This window comes from Habropoda laboriosa, unplaced genomic scaffold (assembly GCF_001263275.1).
Source record: "Habropoda laboriosa isolate 0110345459 unplaced genomic scaffold, ASM126327v1 scaffold134, whole genome shotgun sequence".
Taxonomy (NCBI): Eukaryota; Metazoa; Arthropoda; class Insecta; order Hymenoptera; family Apidae; genus Habropoda; species Habropoda laboriosa.
In genome coordinates this window covers 521,010-548,294 of record NW_017100266.1, presented here as the reverse complement: position 1 = coordinate 548,294, position 27,285 = coordinate 521,010, and the positions used below count along the sequence as shown (strand labels likewise).

At 33.2% G+C, this 27,285-nt stretch overlaps 1 protein-coding gene across 1 annotated transcript in view; it reads right to left on the bottom strand.

Moving 5' to 3' along the window:
- LOC108573287 (E3 ubiquitin-protein ligase AMFR-like) overlaps positions 1 to 27,285 on the bottom strand; it is a 27,912-nt gene continuing 627 nt past the window's right edge. The window contains exons 2-8 of the mRNA XM_017935684.1: positions 22,182 to 22,463; positions 6,814 to 7,071; positions 2,563 to 2,718; positions 1,973 to 2,295; positions 1,505 to 1,892; positions 768 to 1,021; positions 1 to 282 (exon numbers count right to left, since the gene is read on the bottom strand). Of these exons, the coding sequence (XP_017791173.1) occupies positions 111 to 282; positions 768 to 1,021; positions 1,505 to 1,892; positions 1,973 to 2,295; positions 2,563 to 2,718; positions 6,814 to 7,071; positions 22,182 to 22,433 (1,803 nt within the window). The 5' untranslated portion in view covers positions 22,434 to 22,463 and the 3' untranslated portion in view covers positions 1 to 110. The remainder of the gene's footprint in view (positions 283 to 767; positions 1,022 to 1,504; positions 1,893 to 1,972; positions 2,296 to 2,562; positions 2,719 to 6,813; positions 7,072 to 22,181; positions 22,464 to 27,285) is intronic.

Here is a 27,285-nt window from a genome sequence, read left to right as displayed (position 1 = left end):
ACGTGTACCCAAGGAAATCAGTCGTTATACTCTTCTTCGAAGAAGATGGCCGCTACGAAGCACGAAAAATCAAAATTTTTATCGACATATATCTCTCTGCTTTTCCTATCTTAAGAGGTGGCAATAGAAACAGGTTGGTCGGCTTCATGCTTTTTTTGACGTTTCTCGAAATATCTCCTCTTAGCAGCGAGTCTCATAAGCTCTTTGCGACGCTGTAGGATTTGTTCTCTTTCGGACGATGATTTCGAAAAACGTCCTCCTAGGCTGGAAGGCTCTTCGCCGCTGCAATCATTTATTATAAACAATTTCGTGTTATGCTATTCAAGTTACACCATATCTTAAAAACAAAATATTTCTAAATTTTCAAGAAATTATTTAAGAAGTGAAAATAAATATACGCTGCACAAAATGTGGATAACTTTACTCAAGTCTTGTAAACAATATTTTGACAGTTACTTATGCTATACACATTAAACGTTACTATGAATATAATAGTTTTTCAATTGGTGATATTTGACTCTTTCTTAAGGTATAATTTTTAACGATCAAATATTGAACAGTGTATTTGTAAATGTATTGAATAAAAGGCTTGAGTCATTTTAAGCAATAAATAATAGTATCAGATAATATTATGTATCTTATCAATATTGTATTCTGATATACATACTAGAAAATGTATTGTTTTGTTATTGTAACCTCTTTATGTGATTAATTCTCATATTCAGTAAAATAAATAGTAAAAATTAAAAAGAAAGAAAAAAAATTACCTATCAGCGAGAGGAATGTCAAATCTTGGATCTGAGGGTAGCGGCGTTGATGAAGCTGTATTCAAGGAAACACTAATCTCAGTGGTGTTGGTATGAATTTGAGGGACGGATTCCGATTGCGGTTCTTCCATTAAATGATGAGGCGATATTAACACCCTGTCGAGGATATTTTCAACTGTCCATTCGACCGATCTTGTCATTCTGAGATCTTCTACAATTAGATTGCGCGGGAAATTTGGAAACAGCTGTTGCACCTGTTTCAAGAATAAATAACACCAGTTTATTTATTTCATCATTACACATTTAACATCATAATGCAATTGGTGATGACCTTAAAACGCAAAAATAAAATGGAAATTTTTTTCTGCTCCAATTAGTAATAAACACGTATTTATAAACTATTTCGTTAGGGTTAATTCGTTTGAGCTCAATATTTTATTTATAGGAAAAGTTTTGGATCAAGTCCATTCTTCTTTGAATATATATTACATTCACCGCTGATGTCATTGTAAAGACACAACAACGATACAAAATTTAATGAAAAATGTTCTACCGAATATCGGGAAAAATATCTTCTCTAAATAACAACTTTTGTTTTTAATAATTATAATTAGGAATATTACTGCTAAATTATGTCTAAAGAAAAATAAATTATATAGAAAATTGTAGTTTAATGCTCAATAAATTTTGAAAGTTATATTATTTCTAAACAATTAAAAATTTACAACTAAATTCACCTGTCTAGTCATGGCATCCATTTGCGAGTTGTTATGTGCAATGGTAGAAATATTTCCACGTAGCCTATTATGAGATACTTCAACAGAAAAGCTTGGTAACCAAGAGACATATCTTGAGCCATCGAAATGGAAAAAGTGGTTTTCATTTCGTCTAGCTGGTGTCTGTGATTCAGTAGTTAGCTCTTCTGTGTTTTCTCTATGGCTGGGTTGCATGCTTAGGGCAAGTCTACAAGTTGGGCAAGAAGTATCTTGTTCTAACCAAGACTGTAAACAAGAATTGTGGAAGAGATGACCACAAGGTAGTTTTCGAGCACTTTCCATTTTTTCCCAACATATTGCACAGTTGTCTGAGTTTCCTGCTAACTCTTCTGGATTTGCCATTGGGTAACTAAAATAAATATTCAAATAATTTGTTCCAATTAAACTATTATGTTAAATGTAACAATTACAAAGATGAGAAATACTCACTTCTGTTCCATCCGATTTAGCACAGCAAGATAGTTTCTGTGCTTTGTAATTTTGCGTTGTATTTCATAGAAAAGATATCTTAGCTGCATACAGATTACTAGGGAGGCCATGCTCAGTAAGATATTACTCCAAATTAGCATGTGAACATGGTGGAGAAAATCTACAGCCAGTACTATTAATTCTGCTGCTAGATCTGTATAGTATGTTAAAGGACCTCTTTTGTCCCAAGATTGTTGTGAAGGACTTCCAGCTCCTCGAGTGTCATATAGATGAATAATGTATCGCACCATTACATGAATTGTTCTGACACCTAGCAGAATACACTGTTAACAAGAAGATAATGCATTAGAAATATACTTTTTTAATAAGATTTTTTTTTACATATATTTCTTTATTTTCATATACTATTATTATAATATTTACTACAAAATATGAACAACAAAAATACTGTAAAAGTTTGAACATCATAAAAACATTGTATTGTATTTTAACACAAACTAGTAAATTGGAAAAAAAAAAGTCAGAGGTATTGGCTAAATAGAAAACTCATTTTTCCTTAGTTTTAAATAAATAAAGAAGATTTACGTTACCTCAGCTGCAGTAAAGACAAAAGTATTGAAAGAAACGAAGAAGAAGGCTGCAGCTGTACACAGGAGTAACATGAAGGAGGATAATGCAAGTATTGCAGCAAGAAGGCCTAGTAGCCTTGCATGACTCCATCCTGGTGTTGTTGGTGAAAAAGATAACTGAAGAATAATTTATAACATTAGTATTATTGTAAAATAACTTTGAAATTGTTGAAAGTAACTAGAATATTTATTTAATTTAATTTACTATTAATATCTGTTATTAAATTTGGTCCTTTACATAATAATACATACATATGTATAAGGCATGTAGCTTAGCTATAAAATTTAATAGGAGCATCACTGTCTTATAGTTTAGGATTATGTAGAATCAAATAGGACAATCCACATAATCCATGTACTGGAATGCAGCCAAATATAATACATTTGTGTCTAATTTCAGGTGTATATTATTTAAATTAAGAGATTTGTGAGAATAACAGTCAGTGAAAAGGGTGTTAATTACAAGATAATAATTTCTGTTTAATTGCAAGAATAGATATATTGAAAGAATATATTTAAAGAAATAGTAAAAATTAGTACATCTATTACACATTGCAATTCAATGATATTTGGCAATGAATATACAACAATATAATTATTAATAATCTTATAAAAATTCTTTTTTCAAGAAAAATAATTTTATATATTATTAATAAGCCTGAGAAGTAAGGTTTTATTTACAGTTCAGTTTGGCATGCTGTGCAGTAATTTACTTTACAGGATAAAAAAAAAATGGCATATATGGGACAAACCAAGGAAAATTGAATGTCGCGTAGCTTGGAGAGACGTAACCTGGTTACCTCTATTCGATTATACTAACGGGATTCACGCGAATTTATTGCATAACGGAGTCACGAGATTCTTTGTTTTTATACCGAAGCCTCTATTTATTTCACACTTCTGCATACTTCTTTTTAAATCCTTATTTTTGCTTCTTTTTTTTTCTTTTAAATCCTTAATGTTCCTATGCGATCATCAATAACTGTAACGTTACATCACATGAAACAAGTTTATTTTCCCTACTGGTGGATCTAGATATTTTCATGCTGTGTGAAGTGAAAAATGCAGAATATAATTTATACCGTGACAATGAAAAGAGTTAAAAGTTTTTTCTGTATTTGTTCTTTGGAAGCATGAGGATACATTCAATATTTCACACGTGTTTCTGATAATTCTAATTTATTTTACATAAGTAAGTCCTACGTTTGTAGTACTTAAGATTTGTCAGCTTTGTTTTATTTTTTTCACTAGAATTCTAATTTTTTGCTCAAATATTGAAAAACTGGAAATTTGCGTAAATTGAAACTGAAATAAATATACGAGAGTTTTAATAATGAAGTTTTAATAATCATTCAAAAATGTAGAAACAACAACAGTTTAAAAATAATTCTTTGATAAATATAGTTATTTTAAATTTGCATATTACACTATTTTATTATTAGTTCACTACATTCACCTCAGTTCAAATAATTTTCACACAATTCTCTCTTATACTGACAAGAATATCCTGACAGACTGTCTTAAAATTTAACATAGTTTTCAGATCACTTAAGATACGATATCTTATTCCAAACTTTACTAAAATCCCGCAGCGCACGGCGGGTTGCTCGACGACAGGCGGCAAAGTCTGCATCCAAAGTTTTCTTACAAAAAAAAAAAAAAAAAAAAAGAAAGGACAAGTTTATTGAACAAAAAATGTTTCTTTTATCGATTCTTTTTTGTCGTTTTACGAAATATCACAATTGCACGTCTCTCCGAAGCATAGACATACATTCAATTACCGAAACAGTCAAATTGCCATGTTACCCCATTTCTAAAAGAAATTGCAACGCATCGTGGTATCTTTTCCAATTTCAATTGAGCAGGTGCGTGTAAGAAGGGCGTGAGCGTTATTTCGCCTAATATCTCAATTTGACATTTGACAAAAAAAATAAAATGTTTATTCTTTCATTTATAAAAGTTTAATAAACTGTGTACTTTTGAAACATTTAAACGACACTACCTCCTATATTCCTTCAGCGGTGTTTTTCTCAAAATCAATTTCCGAAAAACAGAAGATTTTTTCAGGAAATAATGAAAAATGAAACGTTCGCAAAACTTAAAAATTCGATTTTGTCATCTGGAATTTCTTCATAGCAACAATATCTACTACTAATGGTAGAATTGAACTGTTGTTTTGCACCAAACAGTCGATTTTTTTTTCTAATCGAAAAACAGCGAGAAAAAAACGAATAGGATTGACCAATTTTTCCATCAAAGTCTTCAATTGTCGAGGACCACCCTGTAGAATCCCACGATCGTTCAACGCGCATTAGGTTCGAGCCAATGATCGAAGGCGTAAATACACAGTGTCGTAAGCCTGCTCGAATAAACGAGCGACACATCGATTTACCACGGCCAACAAGGCACGCGTGAATAAAAGATACTGCGTAGCGTGGCGCGCGTGCCTTCTAACGAGACAATACGAGGGAGGCAGCTTCGTTCGCGAATTTCGCAAGGCGCCGCGCCGTTTCTGCGCAAGGCGTGTGCCAACATCACCGAATCATCTGTCCCAAATTCGTGTTCCGCTTTAAAATATGCTAAGATATTCAGTGAATTTCAGTCTGTCTGCCGTGTTCACGGCTACAGTGTATTATCAAGGTCTATCGGAGGAACAGTCTTCGATAAATGAAGGATTTCATGTCACAATGTTGCGAGTGCAATTGTACACAATTTTGCTGTTGATATTAGGACGATCCACAAAAGGGAGAAAAAAATTATTTTGTAGCAATAAATGCTCAAAATATTCATTTCTACATTTCATTTGCACACACACACACACAGGGTGTTAAAGAAAAGTGTCTGAGACTTTAGGGGCTTATGTAAATGCTTACACAACATGGATCATAAAGTCGATCCTTTTGGTGTAAAATCCGCGTTTGTATTCACTGTTCGACGTTTCAAGGTTAAGTATTTTTTGAGATGTTATGCAAGCCATTTTTGTAAATGTAGTTTTCAGACAAACGCTTTCAAATATTTTCGTAAATGTAACACACCGATAATTGTACGTATGCTTTCTACGCCAATCAGCGATTCTAGGATCATATAAGAATTCCTCTTCTTGCTCAAGAATGTCTTACAGAGAACATTGTTTCACTTCTACGATCCTTCTTCTTTCATCGTGCCATAAACTCGTACAATTGGCGAAACGCTGCGCACAGCCTACTTCAAATCTCTGTAACTTCCTTAATATTTCAAATTTCGCTGTAATATCTTACACACATATTCTAGACACTGTACACCCATAACAAGGATAAAAAAAAGTTGACATTTTTGTATCTAAAATCAAAGCGAATTCCCTCTTAAGTTACTTTATATATACAAATAAAAATGGCGAATCCGTGGGCAAATAAATCATCGCGTTTTAAACACCGGCTGTTCCACTTGACTCATCTTCGTTTAACAGATTAACCTTCGAATCGCTCGTGAACCAGGCGATAAATAGGAAGAGGTGCTTCGTCAGTGGTGTCACGCATCGACAAGCCGTCTGCAAGCCGGTAAGAAATGCAAATTCGCGTAAGGTAAAGAGGGTGAAGACGAAAGCAAGCTCGTTCAATTTTGCTGCTGCGCAGCCCAAGGGTCCTCGGGTGATCTCGTCTCGAGCGGAGTGATGGTTTATTTCTTATTTACCAACTATTAGTGTAGGAAGTGTACGAAAAACTTTAAAGGCGTTTATCTCAAAAATGGCTTCTATAATTCTACTCAATACTTTGTCGTCCCTAAGACAGTGTCTTTGTAATAACAAATTAAGATTGAAAAATTTCTCGATAAAATGATCATTTGTTCTTTATATTATCGTTTCCGCGAATTATCGCGGCACGAACGATAAAGGCAGCCCTATAGATCAGTGCCGCTCAGGCAGACAGACGTTCCGCGGGCAAGAGTGCCCGTCGTTGCTCACGAGCACTGTTACGGGCAAAGCTGAGAACAAGTGACGTCGTGAACGGTTTCACGTGACAGTTCGTGTGACGTGGTGACGACAGTCGTGAGGTGTTTCGTACCATCGTACAAGTGGAGTATTTCTATGAAAAAATTGGCCAAAATTATACGACTAGTTTTAGCGGAGCTAATAAAAATGCACTTAGAAATGACGAATACGTAATTATTTGATACAATTTTCCATGAAAACTGAAAGGATTAATCGGGTATCATTGTAGGCAGAAAGCCACTTACATATTCGAATCGATCCTTGCAGAGCTGGCTGAGCAAACTTAGGAAACCAAGCGCGGTGAACCAGGCCCACCAGAGAACCACTTCTTCCATGTACTGCACATTCAGTACGCCGAACACGAAGATGAATTTGTAGAAGACGAAGTTCCAGAACTTATCCTTCAGGTGTTGCCTCTCAGAGGCTCGGAGCTCGCCGAACACGAGCTTCTGGATCGTTTTGCCAAGCAAGATCAACACACAGTACGCCATGTTGATCAGAGTCTGTCGACAATGGAGAACATTATTATTTTTATTATTATTTTCTTAACGGGTCTTTCCCTCAGAGTTCACGACTTGATAGTTCATAATACAATAATACAACTTTTTTAATTTTACTTTTTTTCTAACTGAAAATTTGTTTATCATATTGGTGAGATTTTTCTGATTAAAACGAGATCAAACATGATATAATTTGGACCACATTGACCTTCACATTATCCACGAAACCTAGTCCCCCCATTCACACTGTCGGTAAAGTCGGTGCCTCCACGTCATCTAGGAAATCTAGTCCCCCCCATTCAAAGTGTCGTTTCGGCCCATTTCCTCCCTTCACAGTGACGCTTAAACCCGGTCCCTTCCTTCCTACTGTCGCAAAAACCTAGTCTCCCCCCTCCCATTCACAGTGTCGTTTCGGCCTTATTCCTTCCTTCACACTGACGCTGCTGAAACCTAGTCCCACCCTTCACACTGTCGCTGTCATACGAGCCGTGCTTTCACGTAGGTTGTGCCTCTGAATTTTTCAGGCACAGCTTATGCATTCGACGGGCAATGTGAAGGCACAGCTTATGCAACACATATTGGCAAATAAAAAAATGGCAAGGTTTCAAAGAAATTGCTTTCAATTTTAGCAAAAGAAATAATGGTTTTTTTGACCGCACAGACTGAATTTTGAAAATATTTGCACAATTCTAGTTCAGACGATAAAGCAACGTCTACTGAATATACCTGACAAATTTCGAGTGATTGGGGCTTCTGGTTTTTTGGTAACCATGTCAGCCAGTTTCAAAAATGCCGTTTCGAGAAAAACACGTTTAAAGTTTCAACTATAGTTTAAGACTATATAAAACCGCTTCCTTTCAAGGCACATATCTCTGCCAATTTTCAGAATTAAGCTTCAGAACTTCGTGGACATATTTTCGAGATGTTACACTATAAGAAAGTGCAACAAAAAAGAAAAACTGATCTTTTCAACCCGTCACAGTAGGAAGACCACTTAAGGATAGTTTAACCCCTTTTAAAATTTATTCAATTTTACAATTTTTATGAACTTTTTCAAAGTTTTTACCTGCAGAAAAGTTGCAGTAGAAGGGGTTCATACAAAGTTTACGATACGAACGAAGAATTCTGCTATTTTTGAGTTAAGTATGTCATTAACTTTACGATATGAAAAACAATCGACCGTTCCTACGGTCAATATTTGACATTTTCATTATGGAGGATACGAAGACATTTTTAGATGGAATCTCTGAAAGTCAGACACAATTTTAAAAATAAAGAATTAATATTCGATGTTTTTGTAAAATGTCATCTGCTTAAAGCACAGACTTTCTCTCGAAGATTTACACTTCATGACAACTGATTAATATTTTAAGTTCGTTTTTTTTTTCCGCTTAATAAAACGAATGTTAAAAAGTGTGGAATGCGTCATAAATATGTGACAGTAATTATTTAGTAGTTTCTCGAAATCTAATAACATTAAGAATGTCTACTTCATCGTAGATCGTTGCTTATTGCTTTAGAAATTAAACGAAAGACGTTGCTTTCACAATTTCATTCCTATAAAAATCTTCACAATATCACACGTACGTATAAAAGTGTAAAATGTAAGTGAAAGACAGTAAGAAAGTGGAACTTTCACCAATATGACTCTTCATATTTGTTTCTCATACGGATATTTTCAGAAGTAAATTCTCCTTTTAGAAACAACGTTACGTACTTTTTTACATGATACAATTTTTTGTTCACATTCACAAATTTGCAAATATTTAAACGACAATGATTACTTTCATTTATAACAGACAAATCGTTGTTAACTAAGGAGAAAAGGAACGAGAAAATAAATTTTCAGAGCGTTATCAATTTGCATGGATAATCTTTTCATTACTGTGCTTCTTATACGTCGATAAATAGTAATTTCCATGAAAATGTCATTAGCGGTAGAATTATACTCGACGTTATAGTGGCAATTTTTATTTACATTTAACTGCTCAATTACCGCCTTATCAATGTGAATTATGTATTTTTCCCTGAGACTGTGAATTATGCATTTTTCTCTGAAATTTAAACAGCGCAACGCGCTGCTCACTGGGAAAAACAATGGTTTCGATTAAACGCGGTATATCCAACAAATTTTCCTTAGATTAAATGTTTTATTTACGATTAAAGTAACTGCGAAGAATTTATCGTATTTTTATAAATTGAACGTGTATACATTTTTACATTTGTAAGTTCAAATTTCTAATATATTAGGTCATCCCATAAGTTCGTGCCGAATTTAAAAATTCAGATCGATATTTCCAACGAACCTTTACATTTGACAAAAAAAAAAAAAACGTAAGCGCCTTCTCGTTCCACAACTTTTTTCTATTTTTTTAGTAATACCATTATGTCGTCGCTGTAGTATTTCCTTGAATTTTCCTTAAATTATTTTTCGTTCTCGGCACGAACTTATGGAACGACCTAATATATGTAAGATTTCTTTAAATTTACTTATACAACAAGCAAACAATTTTATATATATATTTTTTTTATCAGGTAAGAAGTTATTTCCTTCGTTGAAAATTGTGCCAAAAATTTGGAGGTGTCTTTGGCAATAAGAAAAGAATTAAAAAATTGTTTGTCAGGGAAAGAATTAATTTGTGAAATTATATCTAATAAAAATGTTCTTTTCTCCCTCACGATTCAATTAAGTAGGCAATTTTTTAGCTACAATTCTGAAACACCTTGTATAATGTAAGAAGAGAATTTACAAATTTGATTATTACAAAGATAAGTAATTCAGTAAGCTACACATATTAAATACTTTCAGTTTTATTACAGGAACTCACATAACCAGTTACATGGTTAATCAAAATTACGAAACGCTCTATATATGCAGCAGTAACTAAAACTACTGAATACATCAAGGTTGACGTATTCATAACGCACCTATCTCTCAAGAATTTTCCGTTTTTCTTTCAGAATCCTTGCACCACGTAAAATTTTACCAACAACTTTGGAACAGTCTGTACGTAATAGGAATAAAATATCAGAGGAACGGAGATATTCGTCGTTTCATATTACAGAATTATGCACGACAGAAAAGGAAAAGGGAAAATAGAGGAAAATGACAGAAAAAGAAAAGATAAGATATAGAGAAAATGACGGAAAAAGAAAAGATAAGATAGAGAAAAGAGAAAATAGAGGAAATGGCAGAAAAAGAAAAGAGAAAATAGAGAAACTATTTCTCAAGAATTTTCCGCTTTTCTTTCAGAATCCTTGCACCACGTAAAATTTTACCAACAACTTTGGAACAGTCTGTACGTAATAGGAATAAAGTATCAGGGGAACGGAGATATTCGTCGTTTCATATTACAGAATTATGCACGACAGAAAAGGAAAATGATAAAATAGAAAAACAAAAGAAAAATTTCGTTCATTCAAAGGTTCGAACGTTCGTTTATATTGCTACGTTCGCGCTGCTTGTTTATCAGTTACCTTGAACGCGTCAGGGAGTACCGTCTTTCTGTTTGGCAGAGATAGTAGGAAGTAAGAGACAACGGGTAATGTTTGCTGGTTGTCGCGTACCAACGATGTTAATGACTGCCAAACGCATCTAAAGGACAGCTAATTTTAGTTCTAAGTTGTAGCTTCGGTTGTTCTCTCCCTTAAGGGGGTATTCCGGTTTTGAATGCCATCTTTTAAGCAATTTTTAGGATTTATTTTCAAAAGAACCGTTAAACTTTTTGCAACAGGGTTTTGCACATACATTTATGGGTATTTAAGATACATAATACATTTTGTTGAAGTAAAAACAATCAAAATTACACGAGTTACAAAAGTTACAAAAAGTATGTTCACTGTTTATATGATTCCGGGCCTTCCGCTGATCTATAATAAGAAAATGAGGAAGAATCTTAATCGGTACAAATCTGGCTATGATCTGAAGCAAAATGAAATAAAAATATTGATTATTTACAAAATGGCAGCATTTTCAATTTAGATTATCGATTTTTTTCATATTTTGCCGTCCTTAGCATGTTAAAATAATAAGAAAAAAACGACGGAAGTTAAAAATTTTGGTTCATGCGATAACAGGACGTATGCTGAAGAATCTCGACAAATTTCAAATTGATCGATAAACTAGAACTCGAGATATCGCGTGAACCGTTTCGAAAAATCAGGTTTCGAGAAAAACGCGTTTAAAGATTCGTCTATCCATTTCGTTACGGTACGATTGCATCCTTCAAACGCTTACATCTACATTAACTTTACGAATTCTAACAAATCCTTTTGCGCAGATCCTTTAGAATACTTATGCTTCAAGAAAATGCAAGAAAGAAATTGATTTTTTGAAAGTTCAAAACCAGAATACCCCCTTAAGGAGATTCGAGAATGCGCGAAAATTGACTACTATGAATGACCACGGACGGAATGAAATATGGTAGGATAAGGCGACACCAAACGTGGAGAATATCGCAGGCGATATTTACCGATTACGAAGATAAATAGAACGTGCACAAAGAGGTGAAGGAACTTGTCGCTTTGAATAACTATTGAAGAGAACGAACGTACAGGGTGATTTAAAACAGAGGGAACAGTTGTTGACGTAATATTTGCTACACATTTCTCGGTAGTTGTAAAAATTGCGTAAAAAAAAGGGTGGAAACATGAAAAGAAACTTGTTATCTACGATGGTGATCGAGTGAAACGGATGTACAGGATGATTCAAAACGAAAGGAACATTATCGAAGCAACGTTTGGCAGTGTAGTTGCGAAAAGTGCATTGAACAAGTTTGAAAATATAGAAGAATTTGTTATTTGAAGTGCCGATCGAATGGAACGGATGTATTAGGTGTACAAATTAATTCGTGGCCTGGATTTAAAAAAAAAAACCAAAGTACAGTTCAGTCTTGGAAATAATCTCCATCACTTGCTACACGTTTATTCCATTTCTCAGGCAGTTGGCGAATTCCCTTTCGAAAATATGATGCCGGTTTCGAACGTATAAAATCAGCAATGCTATTATCGACATCTTCGTATGTTTCGAATTTTGAATCGGTTAGATGGTGCTGAAGTGAACGAAAGAGATAACAGTCTGGGGAATAAGCCGCACGAGGCAGAATTTCCCATCCCAAAGGATCTTTCGCTTCAAGAGCACTTTTTTTTAAGTTGAAATGCAAAAAGGATGCAGTGTCTAATATGCTGTTTATCCAACGACATAGCGTTCTCCACTGTTTCTTAGGTTATGTCATTAGTCACATCGAGCCCGATAGCATCTTGTTTTGCTAACAGAAGCAACTTCAGAACTCTAACACAGCGGGTAATATGCTGTTTATCCAACGACATAGCGTTCTCCACTGTTTCTTAGGTTATGTCATTAGTCACGTCGAGCCCGATAGCATCTTGTTTTGCTAACAGAAGCAACTTCAGAACTCTAACACAGCGGGAAAAAAAGATTCAATTGAAAGTAAAGTTACAGCTGATTAATCGCAACGGCCACGAATTAATTTGTACACCTAATACACGGTGATTCGGAAAATAAGTTTCTTCTTTTTCAATTTTATTTCAGTTACTTCAGCACACAACAGTATGGCTAACTTAACAATTTCAATCTGTGCTTCATTTTTAAAACGTTCGATAGAGTGCACTCTGAAACACTCTCTGTCGATTCTAAAGCAAATCTCCTCGATCCAAGTGAGAAATTTTGGCAAATAAAATCATTTTTAATTTACACATTCAACGATTCAGGCCTACCCTTTTATGAGTTAAAATTGGACACCTTGTACGTACCAAGGCCACGTATACCAGGTTTACTGTATATTTAAATGTATCGATTGCCTCACCCAAACGCTCAGAGAGGCTTTACCTACTTATTTTATTATTACACATCGTTCACGCAACGTTCACATTAATTTCAAACGTATTTCGAATTTACAGTATTTTACGCAGATTATTATTGCGCAACGTGTGCGCAACAGCTTTTTCGTACGTAGCATTACATTGCTATAATGCTTTAATTATCGCGTGTTATCCACCTTCGCTAATGTCAAACTGAACGAGAAAACAAGAAAATCAGCATGATTTTGCTTATTTTATATCAGCGAAGAAGTCGTGTAATGTACACGAGAATGTATTAATCCACGGACAGTGGATAACGTGATAGTTGCACGCACGGCGGATGCCGGGTCAAATGTGACCCGGTACTGAAAATCTTTTTCGCACGCAAGCGAAACCACGTTTCTCTATCAGAGAAATATATAATAATATATCCGTGTTTTAATCCGTGTACTTCTCAATACACAGGTACACGGGGTACAGGTATATCAAAATACACCGGTACACGGATCATAATATCTATACCTGTACTATAAGTTCACGTATACACGTATCGAAATGTATAGTTTCACGTGTATTAATCCATACCTCATATTTTATTTTATAATTAAATATCAGAATATTTAGGCATGTAAATTGTTTTGCGAGTCTTAATTTACTGGGTTGCAGGTGAAAATAAGAAACATTATGATTTTGGTTAATAAAGTTTAATTTATTAATTTTTTGTTCCGAGATAAGAGAACTAAAGTATTAACATTTTTTGGAAGTAAACGGTTTCTTCTTTTTGTTGCAGAGTCGAACAGTCAAGGCTAAAAGATCGCCAGAAAATTCATGCAATTATGAAAATGCTAGTAGATTATCACAAATTATTTACTTATTTGCATATCTAAACATTCTGATATCTAATTGAAAATAAAATACGGTGTACGGATTAACACACGTGAAATTATATAATTTCTGTACACGTGTACCCGTGAACTTCAGTACACGGATACACGTGCAGATATCACGATTCGTGTATTACACGAATATATTGCGATTGAACTAACGAACATATTTACAAAGGAGAGGAGAGTCGTCACTCTGTTTCAAATGCTGGTTGAAACAAGAGACGTTTAAAAGTCGGGTGAACGGTGACAAGAGTCGTTGATGACAAGTTGATCAAATCTTAGATATTTCCCAGTATCTTGTAATTAACGCAATTGTACTGTTCATTGCTAATGAAAAGATTACACGAAGCAAAATGTTTCTTATCGTTGATCTTCGTTAATTGAAACAACTGTTGCAGTTAAAAGCGATTATGACTCGAGGATTGAACGTTTCTCTGGATTTTTCATGTGAATTTGTTTGTAAATTGTACTTGTAAACGAACGAGCTAAGTTTTAGGAATTAGGAAAAAATATACGATTGTTGTTGCTGATATTATTTTCTCCATTGTACAACGTAATGTAAGATTTTCAAGCTAGTAAAACCCTTTCCTGATTATTTTTCCTTATTTTGTAATTTTTTCTTTTAATTACTCCAAATTTTACAACTTTAAATCGTGAAACTAAAAACAAAAAAAAAAAGGAAAGAAAAGAAGGGAAACGTAAGTTTGATAATTATTTTGCCTTTATCTTCGATAAGAAACTATATGAGAACAATATGTTCCAACTTCTGATCGAATAATCTGAGAAACTAATTAATAAGAATTAGAGACATCACGTCCTTTCACGTATATCTGACACTGTCCTTGCAGATATTTGCCTCGTTAACATATACGCAACTATAGTTCTTCTTGTACTGAATTAAATGATTCAAACTTTTTACTATCCCTGTATTCGCTCGATGTCAAATTGAACAGACTGTTCTGATAGGAGAATTTCTCACCGTATACCTTCTCTTTGTTGCCTTTGGATGTATAAAATTGAGTAACGTGCAACGAAGTTAATATTCGCTACGAAGATAAATCTTAACGGTCCTGGTAATAAAATAAATGAAATAAGAACGATTAATAGATTTTCCTAAGCAGTCGCAATAACATTTTCTCAAAGCGTTCATCAATTCTTCGTGCTATGAAAGATGTTGCAAATAACCATTGCGTAGTGCACAGAAATAGAAACATTGTTTCTGAAGAATGCGCCCGCGAAGTGGAGAAGACGTGGGAGTCTTCTGATAAGAATACCAGCAACTGACAACCGCATGGATATTTTTAAAATAGATTGCAACTGTACTGAACAGCAGCCACGGCGTATTCTTAATCGGGATAATTGATGAAATTTTTAAACTTTTCAAATTTCAAGTTGGAAGCTTCGGGTAATATCTACTTAGGACCTTTTCACGAAGACTTGTTTCATAAGAGTGAAACAAGAACCGGTATAGTTATCAAATCTTGAAAAAATTATATACAATTTTTGAATCTTTAAAAAACTATATAAAATTTTTGAATCTTTAACCATTTCGCTGTTTAGTCCGTATGTCGTACGGGCAGAGCGGGATCCGCTTTGTTTAGTCTATCCGTCGCGTCTTATCGCTTAATTCGTTTCGTTGGAAATGAGTATTTCTAATGGGACAGGGTGCCATTATAGGATAGAATAGTTTTAGGATGATAAGAGATGGGAAATGGAGTAGGATACCGTGTGATCGGCGCTTTCACGCCCATCAAAAGGGTTAAAGGAGAGACCTTGCACTCGGGCTGAGGAACCCCAACTCGGTGGTAGGTTTCGGCTCTAAAAGAAAGGCTGTCTTAGATACAGGGCGCAGGAAAAAATATTGAAACGGGCAAATGATACTACGAAGCAATAATTTTTTTCCAAATTTCAAGTCACGATACATTTTCGCTGTCATATCGATGAAGCTTAAAAAAAAAAAAAGGTCCAACCATATGTGTCACGTTCACCTTGAACTTACTGTGAAATAACGATCCACATATGACTCGAGATATTTTAGACGGCCGAATTACAGGGTACACCCTGTATATAATCTGAACATCAAACCGTGAATGGAATTATACCTCGTACGCACGTAAATCCAGTGCAGTGACTTCATTTACGAAAACACGTAAGCACAATTATCTTATTGTTACGCATATTAACCGATGGATAATGGAACAATTGCTGTGTCTTTTATTCACATCGACGACATGCGAGAAATGCATGTTTCGCATGAGATAGGTACCTACATTGTATGCAACGCGTAAAAAGATCATCCTGTCCTTCTCGTGTTCTGTGTATCGTAAATAATATTTTTCTTAGTTTAAAGAACAGCGAGTCGCTCAACGATAAGGAAAATTTACGTTCGACTGTGCGTGAGCATGCAAGTTCTTGGTACGTTCGTTGATAATACGTTACGAATATTCTATTTAGTTGAAGGAAACGTGTCGAAATCAGCTGGAAGATCTGCTTATTTGTTTATAGAGCGCGGAGAGACCATCGATGGAACGTTCGGCGAGGAACGATCCTTCGTGAAGCTACAGGTGGAAAATTGACAAATTTCTGCAGCTCGAAAAAATTGGCAAAATTCTTGTAAATAGGCTTTCGTCTTCGAGGAAAGTCTGTACGACAATTTATTCGGTGCACGTGTATATCTGGCTTGGAATTAATGCGATAAATCTCGTCGTGTGTCATATTTTGTATGTTTTTATGGGGTATAAATTATGTTCTTGGTAGGAGGATAAAGTGTTTAGTTTTGCAGAAATTGTTCAAAATATTATTTACGATGCTGCTTGGTAGAATCTTGTCTTTTGGAAGTTCAATTATCTGTCTATAGCAGATTCTCTGTTTCAATTTTTCAAGAGCTAACACAATCTTCTACTATTTTCAATATCAATCGACTTAACTCTTTGAAGCACAGAATTTTAAGACAAAAACAGACTCTAGTTGCACAGGAGTTTTATTTAAAAAAAAAACGTAACAAGGTAGGCACGAATTACGACATAAAACAAGCAAAACTTAAAAAAGAAAACGTTGAGATAATTAATTATTAGGTGGGACATAAATAATCTCACAGGTTAAATTAGATTAGTTTTGTTTTCTTAATGTTTCAAGGCGGGATGAACAGTATTAGGTGGGACATAAATAATCTCACAGGTTAAATTAGATTAGTTTTGTTTTCTTAATGTTTCTGGATGAAGAACATCCCACTGTGCATATGTAAGTACTAAAAAGGTGAGACACTTTTTACCCCACTATGCCCCAAAGAATTAATCAAATCTCTCGATAATTACACGCACGTGTACTCGAGAAAGAAAAGAATTTCCAAAGTGATTCTTCTCGAAAACAAAGTCTCATTTGCCAGAATTGTATTCCAAATTTCGGACATATACATTTTTTTGTTTTTACAGGATCACCCTGTATACGAGATCTAGTTCCGTTAATGTGCAACGAGCGTAGAAAGTTTGTTCTTACAGCCTACTGGATGGATCTGATGAGACGGAAAAAAATCTAGAGAGTCACAGACACAGGCGACCTGACGTATCAGAGAAATCTAAATCAGATTCGAAGAGGCTCCGTGTAAATGCGTTTTCAGCAAGTGCACAGAAGTTAACCCGATCTAAGAACTGAGGACAGCTCATGCTGCTATTAATCAGTGTGAAAACAAAAAGTAGGTCAGATGTGGTTTTGCGTATTTCCAGTGTCTTCGAGCTGAAGAATTGCATAACAGCCTTACATTATAATTGTGACACGTTGTTTTATGGGAAAAACCAATGTTGAGCGAAAATTATTGATACGAGGTTCGACTAGCTTTCCTTTTCTACCTAATCAACGTTTCTGATATTTTTCAAATTTACGAAAAATGCATCTACGGACAGTGTGTTAAGGATAAAAAAAGAAACGAAGCGAAAAATTTTAAGAGTAATTACTTCAGAGTAATTGGTGAAAAACAATGCTTGCAATTAATGTATCGAGGAAATAAACGACATACAGAGTGGTCCACCTAATTTTTTTTCAGCTATTATGATAGGAGAAAATTTTTGTACATAATTTAAATGGTTTGAAAAGGTGAACAAGATTTAAGACAATTTGTTTAAAAATGCTATTTTTCTTTTTTTCAAGGTCACGTTTTCTACTGTATACTGTAATAGATATTGTTGCGCATAATAATACGACCTAAAACTGATCTTTCATTCTCAAATTTTACCTGAAATGTGAAACTTCCTCTCATTTTTTGCCATTTTTTCCATCAAACAAATTTTTCTTCCATCTTATTCACCCTTAGAAATCATTTAGATTGCGTATAAAAATTTTCTCGTACCACCATAGCTGAAGAAGTTGATTAAACGGCCCGTTTTACCTAACCCACCATGTACAATAATATATTAAGGAATAAATGTACGATATGTTCCACAGAAAAGACCTTTTTTTCTATGCTTAAAAATAATAATATACCTCGAGCAGGATTATGAGAATTGAGAAAGAACCGCGTATAAATTAAAATTGATACAAATATATAAGTATATATTAATGTAATCAACGACCGGAAGCCTGTCGGTATGTTTTTTCTATCGGCGGGCTATGAAACGACTTTTTGCTTCTAGTTCTTATCAGTTGGTGATAGATTATAAATCATGTAAGAAAATACTGTCGTCATCGTGAATAAAATTGAAACGCGGCGCAATAGAACTCTTTCCAATATTTATTTCAATGTTCTAGAGCTCTACGGATAAACGACTTTATCGTGACCGGTCGATAAAGTATTAATAAAAAGATTATTATAGTAAAGATTACCTAAACTCTTCTATCTATCTGTCTATGTACACTATACCCCAACAACGCTATTAACCTATAGCTTTGTCACAACTTACGTGTAATCATAGAAAAATTGAAATCAATTCAATGACGTGCAGATTATTGTAATTTATACGATAAATATTTCTTATCTTAGAAGGGTAAAACAGTTCTTCGATTTCTACAAATCGAATTTTTGAAATCGAACAATCGAATTTTTACAATCGGACAATCGATTTTTACACGTTCCAAAAGCTTGATATTTTCAAACCTTACGTAGAACATTAAAATGTATAAAATATAGAATATCAATGAACATTTTAATATAGGATATATGAATAAATTCTAAATATTTTAATACAGAATAATATTTAATTTAATTATTAAAATAATAATTTTATCCTGAAACACTCGATATTTTACATCCCACATTTTATTCATTTTAATATTCTACGTTAAAGAAAAAAGAAAAAGATTTAGAAGCATCATCATATTTTCTAAATTTTCTAACAACACGAATGGATTAATTGAATCAGCCTCGATCGATCGAGGTTCAACACGAATTTTCACCTGGAGAGAATGTACACTTGCGGCACGATACTTTTTCTCAATTTCTCTTGACAAAACGATAAAAACGATCTGAACGTTTCTCATGAAAGCTCCGCTTTGAGTAACTGAAAACGAGACTAGACATATCGGTCAGGAGATGGATCGGTCACTTGCTTAGAAACGAGGCATTGATTCCAGCAGCAATAGCACCAGGAGAAAGGAGAAAGTTACGGAATAGTCGATTGAAGTTGCCCCTGGGGAGATATGCACAGGCCACGTGTCTTATTGCACTCGTTCAAAGAGCATGATACAAATTCGAACGACGTTATTAACTTCCTACATTGGATAGAAGGTTCGACTGCCTTTCAATGTCTTCGAGTTTTCGTGTTAGGGCTTCGATTAACCCTTTTCTAACCGAATTACATCTTTCAAGAATTTCTTATTTATCTAACGAGTATCATGTCTCTTAATTGGATACTGGATTGTGATCAATTTTTGTTCGAGTACTCAGGTGAGATCAAAGGGTTAATTGAATTGTCTATCGTTGAAAGGATACATATCCAGCTTTCTGATTTAACACTTAACTACAGACATCTATCTTTGAGACATTACCATAGACCTACAGTCTCTCAGACTAGTTTGGCAATTTTATTTACTAAATCACTGTGTTGTAAAAATAAATCTAATATAACTGTTTTACTTAATGATACATATGGGTTTGTTATAGTTTTTCTACAATATTTTATAAAAACTGTGTATTTAAAATTATATATAAAAAATTGGAACCTTTCTATTTTATTGAAACATTATGCCACTAGTTGCCAATTGAAGCTACTCAAATTCTAAATCTTCCAAAATTCTCTACAGATATGTATATAGTTGGGGTAGTGAAATACAAATTGTATTGAAATTATATGTATTTGAAACTAATAGAATTAAATAGGAAATTTAAGATACGTGTAATGAGTTTGAAACATTTTTGATAATTGGAAGTACGTTTCAAAGGTTAAATGTAAGATTTTTCTTTCATCAATTAGTTACAGTTAATGAAGTTTTTGTGTGAATTGAAATCAATTCAAGATAGAGACAATATATCAGTAGTTTGAATTTGATACTTTTCTTTGTAGAAAGTACTAGAACTTCCTGTTACATGAAGAAGATACTTGGCTCTATTTAGTGTTGCTCATTCTGTGCAATTAATTTCATCAACCTAGTTGTGATGTATATTTAGTATGAAGAGATTTAATGCAAGCGCAAATGGATGCAATTGGTGAAACAAATTGTGAAATGTGCTACAAATAGTACTTTCCATTCTTCTTTCTAAATTATTTACTATTAATATCTTTCAATATATGAAAATGGAATTATTTCCAAATCTTCCACAATAAGAATGGTTCTAATTATAGCTTAAACATATTTGAAATGTTTGCAGGAATTGTTTGTAAATATTGAATTTGCAAAGTGTGTCAATTTAGAATGAGAAATAGGACAATCCTTGAAAATAGAAGAGTCAATTCTAATATTTGAGCAATATTTAACTCTAGCACTCGAAGAACCGAGTAAACACTGAAGATGTAACAAAATCTCGAATTATCCACTAAGGAGGTCAAGAAGAGCGAGAAAGCTTAGGAAAATTATTCAGAGGAAAATCTCGCTAATAATTTTCTATACCTAGCGTATTAGATAAAAATATTCCATTTCAAAATGAAAATGAAATTTTTGAAAATTTCATTCTTAATTTTACCAACATGATTTTCTTTTTTTTTTTAATTTTTTTACTAAGTTCGAAAAGACTTTTTCGTATTCGTTCAATGATCGGCAAATTTTTATTTTGGTTTTGCACTGAAATTTTACGAAAAGACGGACAAATAACTGAATTAAAGCTATTTCTTTTTTTTTTTGTAGCATGAATTATAACAGTAAATTCTTTTGATAATAAATGTTACAAATTTACCTCAATAGCAGAGATTTTTAAGCAATTCGTTGCAAACACTATCACGTCCTTCCTTATCTTACTATTATTTGAATAACATCACTTGTGTCACTATTCCGTACGAAACATTATAAACTCTAAAAAATGATCGATGATCTTACACTTCCAAATAAAAGTGATATCTTATTCAGATATTTCAAACGGAAGAGACATTAACGTATTACCGTACATTACAATGATAATAAGAGAAAGAAGGAGGAACAAACAAAAAGGAAGAGTTACAAGAAGATGAAGAAAATAAGAAGCTGAAATAGTCGAAGACGATAAGAAGTAGATAAAGAAAAAATGACAGAAGGAAATTATATAGAGCGTAAAGGAAATGAAAAAGCGACTGTTTAAGGACCAGGCAAAATAAAGTATGACTAAAGAAAGAGCGATAAGGGAAGAGTTTTAATAATGTTTCAGTTAAAAAATTGAAAAAATTGAGAAAATTAAAAAATAAAAAGTTAGGAAAAATTAAGCTTGGAGGATCCAATCAATCTAAAATTCCAATCATTCTCAAAAGAATGAGTAATAAGGGAAGAGTATTAATATTTTAATTGAAAAATTGAAATATTCAAAAGATTCAAAAATTAGGCTCAGAGGTTCTGCCACATCTACCTTATATAGTTCAGATCTCTCCCTATCGGATTTTTTCTTATTTTACTCCCCGTCTTTTAAATGAAATTTTACAGTAACAAAGAAGTGAAGACCAACGTGGAAAACTGGCCCAAACAACAAGAAAAAGAATTCTTCGCTACTGACATAAAAAAGCTAGCAGAGCAACGGGACAAGTGCATTATTGTAGACAGAGAATTATATCGAAAAAATAGTAAAATTCTCAAGATCCATCGAATAAATCGTACTAAAACAAAAACCGTTTGTTGTCTCTTTACTTATTCAACGAGCCTCGTATTTTAACGTTGAATTTCGAAGAAAATCCAAGTTATTTCCACGAGCGATATTACTGGGACCCTGGGGAATCCCAGATGTCTGATGCGTTTCCACCACCAATCGACTCAGCAGAGCCGAATTTCTGTTATTCGAATAAATCGACGTGTACTACTTACCCAGATGCAGATTGGCTCGTCGAGCATGTATTTGAGCACTTCCTTCAGATGTATCACGAAATTCGGCGGATCTACATCGATGCCGCTGGTTGACTCATTCTCAGGCTCCACATATGTGTGGTTGCTCTTCCATGCCGGGTCCTTGATGATTTGTACGGCATAGTACACGGAACAGGATAACACAGCGAAGCTGATCGCCGTGTATACCCGTAGATTAGGAATTGGAAGTCGGTCCAATAATTCTATCGGCATTTTCGTGGCTCTTAGTCGGTTTCTTGATTCCTGCGGACACATTATGCACCATTCTATCACTGTCAAGTAGAATTTCTTCGTTTCGAATCAATCCTCCCGTATTATAGTCGATAACGTAGTTTCGCAAGAAACTTTCGCCAGGGACTGACTAACTTTTATAACCTTAACCGTCTATAATCTGGTTTTCCTTCGTTTACGAGAACAAAAATTTAGGGTTGTTTATAATTTTACGTTCCGATGGAAGAAGTAAGGATTAATAATTATTATAAAGAAATTTACTGATAATGATGTAATACTACGGCAATATGACGCAATGGTACAGCAATAAGGAAATAAAACGACACGTGGTTCTAAATCACGTGGTGCGTTATAGAGAGTTAATATAAAGAAGTTATAGTGTAAGAATTATTTGCTTGATTTTAGTGTTTAGTGGTTAGAAATAATTAATATAAATTATTTTTGAAATTTTTTTTTCGTTATCGATGAACATTTTATTGGCAAACAAGTATGTAATGATTATCGATAAAACAGAGGGTTTAAAAAGTAATATTTTTCAATCGTGTTAAATTCTGAAAGTTCTCCAAACATTTTGATTATTATCTATCTTGAACTTGAGCAACAATTCTTGGTCTGAATAAAAATTTTTTTTAAACAATTGTTATTCTTCGATTTAAAATTTAATCGGACTGCTGTGGAAACGGAATCGTTGAAAATTTTAATCTTGGTAAATTAACTTAGGCGTATTTCTTTTTTTTTACCATTGTTGAGTTGGTATTAAACGGAAACGAAAGGTTTTTTGGTGGATATTTTATAAAGCAAAATTCATGTTATCTCGTATAAAAGTTTCCATTCTAAAACAATTCCATTCTCAAGAAAAAACGGTTTAAACTTTCAAGGAAACGTTTTATAATTTTCTAAATATATTCCGTAATTTTCGTAATATCTTAAAAATACACAATTCATTTAATAAACAGAAATTTTATGGTAACACGGACAAATGACTCGACGAAAAGTACTTCTTCCGTGATACGAACTGAAACAATAATGTAACGTGCAGATTTTCACTGTATTGACACTTGCACCGTAAGTGGAAGCCTTTCTATTGCCTGACTTGAGTAAAAAAAAACAAAAACAAAAGAAGTTCACTCTCAAATAGATAAACTAATCTAATGACATTGTAGATAATTTTTAAAACATTGACTTTTTACAAAGTAACGGTCGTTGCAAGTTCAATTTATCTTTTTTTTAAAAATGTAATTCGATAAAAATTTTGTTTCATCTATGTTCTAATTTTCAGATAAACATATGAAAGACGTAATAAAAATTTCATCCAAATAATACTTAAGATATTAAATAACGAATTTAATTTTTATTCCGTTTATTACTTCAGCTGTAGATATCACTCGAGAACATTTCCAATAGGTTTTTTCCACTTATCAATACATAAGTGTGTTCTATAGAAAGTTTACGTGTCACTAACGGAATATCCCGACGAATAAATCGTGAATCACTATTAGTTTCACGAGGACATACAGGTTTAGTGAAACTTTATAAAACTATTTGTCCCATAGTTAGTATTTTCTTTGAAATTTGAATCGTTTGAAAAAACACTTAATAGTAAATAAATAAGAAAACTATTGCTTGACGCAGTTTGCAGTATTTAAGGGAACCCGCAACAGAGCTCTATCGTTCAGAAAGAAAGTTACGTAATGCGTTCAAAAAGTGATCAAGATCATGCTTACGCTAGAAACGCGATAATCGAAGAATACAATTATTTTTTATCTTTCGTTCGTTAATAGAACAATATACACAGGCGTTATATTCATTTTATTTACATAATTAACTAGACATAAATGAATAAATTTCATTTTCGAAACATAAAAAGTGTCCGACGGCGTGTAATAAGTTAATAGTCTTATTAGAGTAGTTTAATTCCCCAGAAATGTTTTCAGTAATACATATGCAGCTCAAACGCGAAGAGATATCAGTTTAATTATAGGAAATCGATAAATTCAAAATTATCGAATTTGGTAAACAGAACGAATTTGGAATTGCTCTAACGTTCTAGTTTATCGATCAATGCCAATTATTGATAGTAAACCATCGGTATTTCATCGTCTAAAACAAACATTTGTAATTGGATATCGGACACGAATCTTATAATTAGTTAACCACGGATCTGATTAAGCGATATGAAGTAATTATAAGAAAAAAGTATGATGTTGACGTGGTTAACAAATTTATAACTAAAAGGTACATTTTTCAAATTTGAACAGCATGTTTTATTTATTTATTTTAAGTAAAATGAGAAAAATTGTTAATAATTCTAAATACAAATTAATAGTACCGCATAATACTACTATGATGTTACTACCATGGTGTAGTATTATGATTAATAATTTAAAGTAACAGTATTATTTGTATAAAATGACTGAATATTGTTGTCTGCCACTTTCAAATAAGCCCATTAAAAGTTCAAATAAACAAGAAAAAAATTACAAAATTTTACAACAAATTTCCAACTATTTTTAAATTAATTAAAAATTACCACTTACCTAACCTTACAACAGAATTTATACTAATTAACGTGTCATTAAAATATACAATTTGGTAAAATTTTTGTAATTAAAAACCGAGAAATTTGTAAATGCGTTGCATTATGTACTACTTGCAATAACTGATTGTTATTTACAAATCATAATTCATCAAGTAATTTGTAACAGTAGGATTTACATTGGCCGTTTATATAATTTAATGACATCGTTAAAAATTACAAATTGTTGGAACGGTTCTAATTGGAGAAAGTAAAATAAGCTATAAATAATCTAGAACCGCGTGAGGTTAAATATGTATGGTTATTAATGCGTTCATTGGCATGGCGGCCATCGGTAACCGACACTTTCCGTTAGCGCCATCAACGGTCACCGGTAACAGACACCAAAATTTCCGTTACACTACTGTAATACCAACCGATCCAATTCATCGCGAGTAAACAACTTCTGAAAACAACGACCACACCGTGCACCACGTGGCTTTAAACCGAGGAAGAAAATCCACGCGATAAAACACTGTTCTGCTTTCACCGGGAATTCAATTATTTTCGTAATCTTTCTAGGAATTCTCAAATTCTAGATATGAGTAATCAAATGTAAGTCAGTATACGTAATTTGTTATTTAAGCGACTCCTTTTCGCTACGGTTTGTTTATCGATTTAAGTGCAACGGTTGGAACACCACGTACGCACACTTCTTTACCGAATTACGTGGCTCGTGTTCGTTTACTTGCACATGTTACTACATATTCATTTCTTCATTATATAATCAGTAACTCGCAAAGAATTACTTACATAAAGTAAGAAACAGTTCTTTCAGAAAGTTGTTATACAAGTGTAAGCTACGTATGCATAAAGAGGTTAAGCGGTTTATGACCACCGGATTCGATGTATATCTTCTAATTTTTCCTTTTATATCCTTTAACTTTTATTCTTCGAGCGAAGAATAATACGCGAATATTGCTATACATGTGAGCGTTTATCAATTTTTGACTTTCGCATTCATTGTGCTCTGATAACAATCAATTGATACGTTTCAAATGCCATCAGGTGTTAATTTAACGCGATCCAATGAAAATTCGAAAAAGTTCCACGTGTACCAACATAAGCAGCGTCAATAGAATATGACAGGCGGGTGAACCTCACGTGGCCAAAGTTAATCTTGCAGATATTCGTCACAAATTTTGAACATTTCCAACAATAAATAGCTCTTAACGCGCATTATCGTACTGTCAGTGATTAAACGTTCGTCAGTTTAATAAGCAGTAAATAAATGCCGTGTTGACATTCCGTGTGTGTACTTTCGTCCGATTAATATAACGATATCTTCATACACATTATTGCATTATTGCATTATGGACATTACGATTTGTATTTTATTTCATATTTTACCATATCAGAAACTCTAATGAAGTTTAGTGGCAATATTATTATTAATTATTTACATGTGCATACAAAATAATGAAATTATATCGCCAATGCATTATTTTTTCATCTAAAATTAAAACTTAACGCTGCAAAAATATTGGCTCGAAAGAAAATTTTTTATTGGTTTTCCGTTTTCTTTAAAAATTGTAGAAATAAATGTGTCAACTAATATTTCCTTGAGAGAAAATAGTTTGAAATGTGATATTGTGCATCTAAAATTTTTTCTGTGAAAGTTGTTGAAAATAGTTTTACTTCGTGTAGATTGTTTTTATTTGATAAGTTTGCTATTTGGCGAACAGCAAGTGTTAGTTTAAAAAGAGAAACTACGCTGACCTTGAAATCTCGTGGTCACGAAATTATCAGTGAAATTACAACTGCTACCAATTTTATATTAACTCTTTCACGATATAGCTTTATTACCTTGTCATTCAAAAAATGACATTTTTCTAATCATTCACATCTTACGAAATTTGTGCAGATAAGGAGACATCTGTTTATTTATATAGTAGTCCCTTTGTGTACTTCTGTAGTAGCTACATTAATATTCCGCTCTAAGCATGTTAATAAAGCATTCATTTATTTATTCTATTTATTTATCATACAAATACTTGATTAACCCTTGATTTATTTCATTGTCAAAAAATTAATTTCTCAGAATATACAATTTTTATCTTTCATTTTATAGCTTACATGGTTATGAATATTTCGTTTTTTATTAATCACTACTACAATGTTCAGTAATATAATTTCTTTAACTACATATATAATTTTGTGCAATATTACAGAAATAAGTGTTTATCCTTTCATTGAAAATTCGTGTGCTCAGTGTTTCACGGTTTCGTATATTTCCTAATTCATCCTTTTAATTTACTA